The sequence below is a fragment of the Rhinopithecus bieti genome, unplaced genomic scaffold (genome assembly GCF_001698545.2).
Source record: "Rhinopithecus bieti isolate Rb0 unplaced genomic scaffold, ASM169854v2 scaffold_24392, whole genome shotgun sequence".
In the NCBI taxonomy this organism is placed as follows: domain Eukaryota; kingdom Metazoa; phylum Chordata; class Mammalia; order Primates; family Cercopithecidae; genus Rhinopithecus; species Rhinopithecus bieti.
The window spans coordinates 4,248,956-4,259,380 of record NW_016812542.1 but is presented as its reverse complement, the minus strand read 5'-3'; the positions used below and the strand labels follow the sequence as shown (position 1 = coordinate 4,259,380).

The window sequence follows — 10,425 nt, the reverse complement described above, 5'->3', positions numbered from 1 at the left end:
AAAACCCGCCTTTTTTTTTTTTTTTTTTTTTTTTTTTTTTTTTTTTTTTAATTTATTTTTTTGAGACGAAGTCTTGCTCTGTTGCCCAGGCTGGAGTGCAGTGGCATGATCTCGACTCACTACAAGCTCCGCCTCCTGGGTTCACTCCATTCTCCCGCCTCAGCCTCCTCAGTAGCTGGGACTACAGGCACCCACCACCACGCCCAACTAATTTTTTTTTGTATTTTTAGTAGTGACGGGGTTTCACCATGTTAGCCAGGATGGTCTCGATCTCCTGACCTCGTGATCCGCCCACCTCGGCCTCCCAAAGTGCTGGGATTACAGGCATGAGCCACCACGCCCGGCCACTTTCATTCTTTCACAAGTATACAGTGTAGTTTTCCAGAGGTTATATGATATTTGATATTCATGGCTCTGACAGCCAGTGGAATGCATGTTTCCATTTCTTTTATTTTAAAACATCTCAGTTTTAATTTTAGTATAGTAAATATTAATAAATCAAAGCCACATAAAATGTCTTTTAAATTGTTGATAATTTGTAACCAAAAAGTTTCAGAATGGTTGGCGTAGAAAAGGTTTTAGCTACAGGCAGGATTAACAAATGATATATGCTGAGCCTTTTTCCAGTCTAAATAACAAATATTCTAAAATTTCCAAAGTCTTTGAAAAATCTTTGCTAGGGTAAATTCTACAAGAAATGTGTTAATGGGCTTCAGAAATCTTTCAATGTAATTATGGGATGCCTACTCAAGGCACTTGTAGGATACAAACATTAGACATGACTTCTACTCTCAGAGACCTTACTAGTAGGAGTAAGAAAACATATTCAACAATGCAGCATATGATAAGTACAGAGTGAAACAGGATATTCCCAATGGATCTGAGCTCTGGATGTACAACCATTTTAATTTGTGATTCAGAGAATGGAAGTGATGGAGTGAGATACCCGATAATAGATTACCTATTTAAAATCACAGAGCAGAACATTTTCAAATGACGTAAGCTACTCCCAGAACTATTCTATGGAGAGGAAGTAAATGGACTGAAAACAGAGCAAACAATACCAAACGTTCCATGATTTAGGTACTGAGAGAGAAAGCAAAGGCAGTGTTTTGGGATGGGGATCTGGCTCCAAGGATGAGGAAAGGCATGGCACGGCAGAAGCAAGTAGCAGAAAATGCCACATAGACAATGATTCTTAGCTACTGCTCTGTATTGTGGAAGAAATCGGTCTAATAGTAAAGGGCTATTTTTTTTTTTTTTTTTTAACTGAGTCTTGCTCTGTCACCCAGGGTGGAATGCAGTGGTGTGATCTCGGTTCACTGCAACCTCCGCCTCCTGGGTTCAAGTGATTCTCCTGCCTTAGTCTCTTGAGTAGCTGAGACTACAGCCTCCCGCTACCACACCCGGCTACTTTTTATATTTTTAGTAGAGGTGGGGTTTCGCCAAGTTGGCCAGGCTGGTCTTGAACTCTTGACATCAGGTGAGTCACCTGCCTCAACCTCCCAAAGTGCTGGGATTAGAGGCGTGAGCCATCACACCTCGCCTGCTTTTTTCTTTTTAAGACAGACAGCTAACATGGAATGAGAATGGAACACTTTAATTATTTGGATATTGGCCAAAAATAAAGTTTGAGAAAAATGACAGGAAACAAACAGGAAGAATGTGCCTGATACAGAATGCTTCAACAATGGGAGCAGAACTCGTAATTCTGAAGGTACAGCAACCAGATTTGCAATCCATTCAAATGCCAAAAACAACCACAAATGGGAATACCAATTTGGGAAGAAACATAAACATCATGGAAGAATTATGAACTAGGCAATATTAGATTGTTATCAGGTGAAGCTTAAGTCAAGGTCTCTGGGCTGTTTTAGAGGTTTGGATGAGTTCAAGCTGTAGGGTGCAAACAATTTTCACTCAAAGGACACAAGAATATCTGGCCTACCGGTCTAAGTGAACAATATAACCAAGTTAATGACAGGTCTAAAGAGCTTCTAGCATCTGGCATGTGCTGAAACATACCTGAGAGGTTGAGGTCTGCAAGGATGACATTGGTCAGGAACCCATGCATGTCAAAATGAATCCTGCCATTTTTCACACTGTCAGTGATGATGGCCTTCACTGAGCCTAGGGCAAGCATGCATGCCTCATGGATCTTCCACCTGTGAAAGGATACTACAGCCTAGTAAAACATACTACACTGCCAAAAAAGATAAATATTTGAGGAAAGAAGACTCAGAAAAGGGCACTCCAGCACAATCTCTTCCAAAAGAGTCATTTACCTTAAGCCCTTCCATTCTAACCTACAGCTGAAAACAGAGTGAAATTTTAATAAGAGATTAAATCTGTTATTAAATTAAAACCAGATTTTCAAATTAAGATAAAAATAAATCCATCCTTTCAAGACTTTTTAAGAAGGGGTAAACAAAAGCATCTTAACCAATTAGTGGCTCACTCTTACCAGTGCTCAGTGCCACTGTTTTTGGTTTGCTCGGCTTCTTGTAAATGTCGAGTGGCTGCAGCAGCCAGGGCTGCTGCACTTTCATTCTGGAAATCTGTGGCCACAGCCTACGGAGAGAGAAGAGCTAATAAATCTGTTTGTGCCCATTAAATGCATTTTAGTTGTAAATTGTTTTAGTCATGACTGTTAGAAGTGATTGGTTCAAACTCTTTTACATACATGTGCAAACCCCAATTAATTGTATTTAAAATGTTATACCAGTAGGTCAGGATCTCTAATGAAATTCAAGTAATATCTGTATTCTGTAGTGCCTAGGCATTGTAAGACTAACCAGTTGGCTCCTTTGGCTATATTCCAGCAGAGTATAAATGAGCAATAATAGATGTAGCTTTGGATGACAATGGACCAAATATTTGCTCTCCTGGAGCGTGATCATAGAAAAGTAAGTCTAATCTACTAATTGGAACTGAATATAATCTTTCATAGCTCCTTAGAAATACTAAATGATAATGAGAAGTGATTCATCAACAGAGAACAAATCTCCTACCCAACAAGAAGTAAGTGGCAGTTTCTTCTTAGTATTTAGCCTAGAGACTCTATGCTCTAGCTAGAAGCAGCAAAGAAAATAAAAGCAGGTATTTGGATGTTCATATTTCAGCAATCTGTTTTGTTTTGTTAGGTTTGCCAACCTTTGGTCTGTGCTACAGATTCTTGTTGAAGAGTGAATTAAACTGAAATTTTTTTTTTTTTAAGACTGAGTTTCACTCTTGTTGCCCAGGCTGGAGTGCAATGGTGTGATCTTGGCTCACCACAACCTCCGCTTCCCGGGTTCAAGCAATTCTCCTGCCTCAGCCTCCTGAGTAGCTGGGATTACAGACATGCACCACCAAGCCCAGTTAATTTTGTATTTTTAGTAGAGATGGGACTTTTCTATGTTGGTCAGGCTAGTCTCGAACTCCTGACCTCAGGTGATCTGCCTGCCTCGGTCTCCCCATGTGCTGGGATTACAAGTGTGAGCCACCATGCCTGGCCATAAACTGAAATGTTCTTGATTCAACTACCCTTACTCCATGGAACACTTAATCCTCTGTACAATTCTCCCCCACACCCTGGCCCTATGGTCTGCACAATTCTTATATCTAATATTTAGTTGTAAGTTAGAACCAATAGCAATGATTTTAGAATTTCTGAGTCTCAAACTTCATTTCAGAAACTCTCTTGCATCCCCAATAAAGTCTGAGATAAAGTCACCCAACAACACTGCTCACCTTGGATTAGTTGTCTAGAAAAAAGAAAAGCTCAAGTGACTGATTAAACTTATGTAATTGAAGTATCAAGGTAAACTTACCAGCAACAAGTCTTGAGCTGCTATTCTAACAGTATAGGAGAATGTATCATCATCTTCATCTTCTACAAACTGTTGGGGGTTGGCTGTCCATACTTTAATCTGAAAAGATCAAATTATATCTTTGTGATGCTACCAATCTGATTCATAGCTTTTCATCAACAGATACAGGAAGATTTCAACCTTATTATCCTGAACAAAACTCTAGCCTTTTGCTGGATGCAATGGCTCACCACTGTAATCCTGACACTTTGGGAGGCCAAGGTGGGAGAATTGCTTGAGCCCAGGAGTTTGAGACCAGCCTGGGCAACATGGTGAGAACCCGCCTCTACAAAAAAATAAAAAAGTCAATTGGGCATGGTGGCATATGCTTGTGGTCCCAGCTACTCAGGAGGCTGAGGCAGGAGGATGGCTTGAGCCTGGGAGGTCAAGGCTGCCATGAGCTGTGTGTACACCACTGCACTCCAGCCCGAGCAACACAGCAAGACCCTGTCCCCAAAAAACAAACAAAACAAAACAACAACAACAACAAAAACCGAAACAAAAACTCTAGCTTCAAAATCTTTTCTTTTGATGTAGAGAAACAAATACTATCAAGTAGCAAGGCAGGTAGCAATGGCTATTGCTCTCTTTTAGAATCTGGCTGATTACTAGCTCTCTGCCAATGTCAACCAGCTGTTACCCTTTGACAGATCGATTTTCTGAACAAATTAAGTCTGATGGACTATTTACTGTGAAAATTATGTCAATTCTTGTGCTGTTTTAAATGAGGCATTACCTAATTTTTCAACGTTCTTTGCTGGTTTTGATGACCCACCATCAGGCTAATGGTCTGATCATTACATTTTACTATAGGGAAGGAACAGATTCTCCTAAAAATCAGGGTCTTAGGTTAGTGGTCCTGTGAGATTTTCTAAAGGCAAAAGTGGGCCAGGCACAGTGGCTTGTGCCTGTAATCGCAGCACTTTGAGAGGCCAAGGTGGGCAGATTGCTTGAGCCCAGGAGTTAGAGACTACTAGCCTGGGCAACACAGTATAGTACTTTTCTGCAAAAAAAAAAAAAAAAAATTAGCCAGGTGGGGTGGTGAACTCCAAAACTTTGGATTTGGCAATAAAATGATGTCAAACTTTTCCCAGAACTTCACATGAAATTATTCTTCTTGGGGCCGGGCGCAGTGGCTCACGCCTGTAATCCCAACATTTTGGGAGGCCGAGACGGGTGGATCACCTGAGGCAGGGAGTTTGAGACCAGTCTAATCAACATGGAGAAACCCTGTCTCTACTAAAAATATAAAATTAGCCGGGCATGGTGGCACATGCCTGTAATCCCAGCCACTCGGGAGGCTGAGGCAGGAGAATCGCTTGAACCTGGGAGGTGGTGGCTGCAGTGAGCCGAGATCATGCCACTGCACTCCAGCCTGGGCAACAACAGCGAAACTCCTTCTCAAAAAAAAAAGAAAGAAATTATTCTTCTTGTGTCTACTTTTAGAAATAAAGTGTTCACTTGACCAAGACCTCACATTCTTCAAGTTGCACTTTCCAAATACAATATGGTAACTATCTCTCAAATATTATTTACCTGCTCCTCAGTGATTTGCATGTACAGGATAATATAATAAATCAATTCAGGCAAGGCTTTCTTAACAGTGCTTTTGAATTTGCTATTTTCTAGTAGAGCATGGACAAATTCAAAAATGCTAAAGACGAGATTTTCAAAGCCTAGGACTTCACCTGCAGGAAATGCACAAGAGAAGAAATTAATGACAAGAAAGCAAAAGGAAAGCACACATGCTGAAAATGAACTACATAATCTTTGTAAATTAATTGAATATTTCAAGCACTTGGTAATGATTATTCCTGAGGAATTGGGAGAGAGGGCTCAGAAGTCACAAAACGTAATTTTGAGGATATTAAACATTCTTTGGTTTTTCAAGTAAAAGAATCAGAAACACTGGATATATTTTCCAGTATGTCTATTGTTCTAATCTGAAATAATTAGAAATATTAAAACAGAAATGAAAGACTCATTATCTGGGACCCCAAAATGAAACACAACAAAATGCCAGAAGTAGGTTAGATTAAATGGCCTTAAAAGTATCTCTTCCAATGCAGAAATTCTATGATTTTATGAGATTTATGCAACTACCTATCAGGAACAGATTAAAGATTGTCAATTCTCATTTCCCCACATCCAATACATTGAAAATAAACTCAATTAGAAAATACTTAATAGAGTGAAGCCTCTCAAGTTATTGTGTGTTTTTTTTTTTGGAGTCTCACTCTGTGGCCCAGGCTGGAGTGCAGTGGCCGGATCTCAACTCACTGCAAGCTCCGCCTCCTGGGTTCATGCCATTCTCACATCTCAGCCTCCCCAGTAGCTGGGACTACAGGCGCCCGCCACCTCGCCCGGCTAGTTTTTCGTATTTTTTAAGTAGAGATGGGGTTTCACCGTGTTAGCCAGGATGGTCTCGATCTCCTGACCTCGTGATCCGCCCATCTCGGCCTCCCAAAATGCTGGGATTACAGGCTTGAGCCACCGCGCCCGGCCAAAAGTTATTGTTTTTTATCCCCGCCGTCTCTGGTTTCTTTTCTTTTCTTTTCCCACTAACTGGTATTTCTATAAAGATCAAATAAACAACATACCATCAGAATCCACAGGATCTTCTACTTCTTCTGTGTAATTTACTTCTGTCCTCACATAAGTATGATGAAGAGTAAAGAAACAGAATTTGGAGTCTGCTTTACATATAATCTACAAGGAAACGTTACATATTCCAACACTAAAAGTAGACACCTTAAAAAAGCCTGTGTGAGAAGAGTGGAACCATATGAATGTGAGACCCAATGCAAGATTCCTAACTATAGGTGGTAGTAGCTCCCTTAAACTTTCAAGAAAGGATATAAAGCTGCACTCTCAGTTAGGGTGTTCCAAACAATAGGCAGAATCTGCTGCATGGAGGACACCATGTGCTTTGGGAAGTTTTTCACTAGGGCTGTCACTGCCTAAGAAGTTAAGAGAAAAGGACCCAAGTTATGAGTGATATATAGGAAATAAATGACTTCAGGCCACCCCCTCAAACTCCAAATATTTCACTGGTGTAAGTGTTTACCTTTAGGACCTCCATCTTAAACCCACTGTCAGATGTGGGACCATCTGGTATCTGGAGGGCCTGAACAAAGGCCTCTGTGAACTGCTGCACCACAGGAAAGATCAGGACTTTGGCTGCACCCTGATAACAGAAACCAAAGTCAATGCTGGATAAATCCCTAATCCATGGCTTCAACACATATATATCAAACACTGATATTTGAAAGGCACCTAAAGCTCGCTTCAAGCTCCAAGCCTGATCAGAAGAGAATAGCTATAAAGTCAATGAAGGTGTTACCTAAGATTTCATGTTTCCTTAACCAGCACTTGCAGTTCTTCATCAAAGCCCTCTCAAAAACTATTATGTGGCCGGGCGCGGTGCCTCAAGCCTGTAATCCCAGCACTTTGGGAGGCCGAGACGGGCGGATCACGAGGTCAGGAGATCGAGACCATCCTGGCTAACACGGTGAAACCCCGTCTCTACTAAAATACAAAAAACTAGCCGGGCGAGGTGGCGGCGCCTGTAGTCCCAGCTACTCGGGAGGCTGAGGCAGGAGAATGGCGTAAACCCGAGAGGCGGAGCTTGCAGTGAGCTGAGATCTGGCCACTGCACTCCAGCCTGGGTGACAGAGCGAGACTCCGTCTCAAAAAAAAAAAAAAAAAAAAAACTATTATGTAAGACCACTTTCCTCCTAACTGCTTCTGAATCACAGGGATTGGTATTTTTCAGCTAGCTTTGCTTCACGCAAGAGGGCCATAAAAGAGTAGGAAAGTTCTGAGTGATGACTACTATGAAAACGATATAGGATAAGGTGTTTGAAGAAGTAAGACTCAAAACAAGACTAAGCTTTTTGCAAGTTGAAAATTCAATCAGGCCAGGTGTGGCGACTCACACCTGTAATCCTAGCACTTTGGGAGGCCAAGGTGGGAGGATCACTTGAGCCTAGGAATTCAAGATGAGCCTAGGCAACATAGGGAGAGACCCCATCTCTACAAACATAAATTCATTAGGCTGGGCACGGTGGCTCATGCCTGTAATCCCAGCACTTTGGGAGGCCGAGGTGGGCAGATCATGAGGTCAAGATATTGAGACCATCCTGGCCAACATGGTGAAACCCTGTCTCTACTAAAAATACAAAAATTAGCTGGGCATGATGGGGCGTGCCTAAAGTCCCAGCTACTCGGAGGCTGAGGCAGAAGAATCGCTTGAACCTGGGAGGTGGACCTTGCAGTGAGCTGAGATCGCACCACTGCGCTCCAGCCTGGCGACACAGCGAGACTCCATCTCTAAATAAATTCATTCATTCATTCATTCATTCATTCATTCATTCATTCGCCAGGAGTGGTGGCACATGCTGGTGGTCTCAGCAACTCGGGAGGCTGAGATGAGACGACTGCTCGAACCTGTGAGGTTGAGGCTACAGTGAGCTATGATCATGCCACTGCATTCTAGCCTGGGTGACAGAGCAAGACCTTGTCTCAAAAAAATCTAAATAAATAAAAAAATAAAAATACAGCTGGGACCTGTGGTTCATGCTTATAATCCCAGCACTATGGGAGGCTGAGGCAGGAAGATTGCTTCAGCCCAGAAGTTTAAGACCAGCCTGGGCAATACAGTGAGACCCTATCTCTACAAAAATTTACAAAATAAAATCAGCCAAGTGTGGTGGTGCACACCACACCTGCAGTTCCTACTGGGGGTCGGGGGTGCTGAGGTCGGGGGATCACTTAAGCCCAGGAGTTCAAGGCTGCAGTGAGCCATGATTGCACCACTGTACTCCAGCCTGGGTGACAGAACAAGACCCTGTCTGGAAAAATAACAATAATAATAATTTAATAAAAATGTTAAATCTATCTCTAATACTGGTTAGTGTGCTTTTTGGTGCTGCTATCATGAAATGACTCACTGCTCTGCATGAATAAAACTTGTAAGCATGAAGTCTGTTATTGATCCAAAGACCCGCTTACCTTTTCCAGCTCCTCCATGTTACAGATCATATGGGCACAAGTGGTAAATATTTCCACGGCTCGAGAACGGGTTCGAATACCATACACCTGGAAAAAAGGTTACAGCATAACAGCACAGCCACGAGATTGGAGTGTGTAGGTATATCTTGGACTAGAAGTAAAACTATGACTAATGAATCCTTACATGAGATTGGGTGCCCTCAAGAAATGGGAAATGTAACTCATTTATGTCCAGGAGGCAGACTTCTATAATTCAGAGAATGAAAGGTAGCAGAATCATAATGTTGGAACTTACTGGAATGAACCTTATACATGGGCCTCTGTGGGTTCATTTGATTAAAAAATACCAGGCTGGGTAGTGCTTAAAATCCCAACACAGCCAATATATGTCCTTTAAAATGCAGACTATTGGTTGGGGGCAGAGAGGAATATAGGGAAGTTACATTATCCATCAGGTATTTACATCTTATTGTAAATGAGTTATTCATATACACTCTAATCAAATATATATACAATATATTAAGGGTCTATTATGGGCAATGCAGTGATAGATTGCTTCCAATTACTTAGCTGAGGTAGGCAAGCTTAGGTGGGATAACTCAATAAACTGAGGCTGGAAGTAGCATGAAGGAGGGCACTATTTATCTACCTAGGGGCTACTGGATGCCAGGAAGTACAATATGTGAAGAAATATTTCAGCTATTTCACTCTTTTATCAAAGGCTTGCCCTTGTAGTTGAGTGAAAGGTCTAAGGTTAACGCAGATTCAGATCCAGATCTTTGTCAGTTCTAGTCTTTAGGTATTGAGATCAGTTGCAAACACCATAATCTCCCACCTGAAAGGCTGGGGGCTGAAGAGAGCCTGAACTCACTATAATCTTGGAGCTGAGATTTCATACCTCAGCCATGGTGAAGATCTTATACATCTCTGGGAGAATGACAGGAGCAACAAGTGGCATCTGTGTGTCTGTCACTTCTCGAGTGAATTCTACAAAGAAAAAAGTAGTATTTTTAAAAAAAAAATACTGCTTCATAAAGATATTAAGGGTGATATTTTCTGAACTGCTTCTAGGTGGCAGTTCCCAAACAGACAGCACACAGGTAAAGACACTGGCCTGGTGGTCTCATTCTGTGAAAGCAAAAGTAGCAAGAGTTACTGATTATTTGTTAGAAGGAGAAAGAATAACATGGAAATAGAGAAAAATGTAAGAGATTAAAAAAGAAAACTTTAATATAAATACTGAAAGAAAATCTGTAATAGAACTGCATAAATATCCTTGTGAGGTCGACTTGGGAAAATTCTGTATTAATTTACCTTGTGCTCATCTGTCAACACTTAGTTACACTTCGAGGTTTCTTACCTTTGGTTCTATTTTCAGTACTTTCACTTGGCAAGCTAGTTTGATGCACATAATAAAATATGTACAGACTTACTAGGCCTCAACTCCTCTTTGTATATGTTTCTCTTCTCAGTAGATGATATTTATTGACCCAAAAGTCAGAGGCTGCTGCTAACTGGAACAAATAGGAATTTTCTTTTTTTTTTTTTTTTTTTTTTTTTT

General features: G+C 41.2%; 1 protein-coding gene across 2 annotated transcripts in view; it reads right to left on the bottom strand.

Moving 5' to 3' along the window:
- The window catches only part of IPO9 (importin 9), a 58,412-nt gene that overhangs the window by 22,858 nt on the left and 25,129 nt on the right, over window positions 1-10,425 (bottom strand). For both annotated transcript variants that reach the window (XM_017896477.1, XM_017896478.1), the window contains exons 5-13: window positions 9,763-9,851; window positions 8,865-8,951; window positions 6,919-7,038; window positions 6,711-6,811; window positions 6,452-6,510; window positions 5,388-5,539; window positions 3,813-3,911; window positions 2,465-2,571; window positions 2,026-2,165 (exon numbers count right to left, since the gene is read on the bottom strand). In XM_017896477.1, coding sequence (XP_017751966.1) covers window positions 2,026-2,165; window positions 2,465-2,571; window positions 3,813-3,911; window positions 5,388-5,539; window positions 6,452-6,510; window positions 6,711-6,811; window positions 6,919-7,038; window positions 8,865-8,951; window positions 9,763-9,851 — 954 coding nt within the window. The remainder of the gene's footprint in view (window positions 1-2,025; window positions 2,166-2,464; window positions 2,572-3,812; window positions 3,912-5,387; window positions 5,540-6,451; window positions 6,511-6,710; window positions 6,812-6,918; window positions 7,039-8,864; window positions 8,952-9,762; window positions 9,852-10,425) is intronic.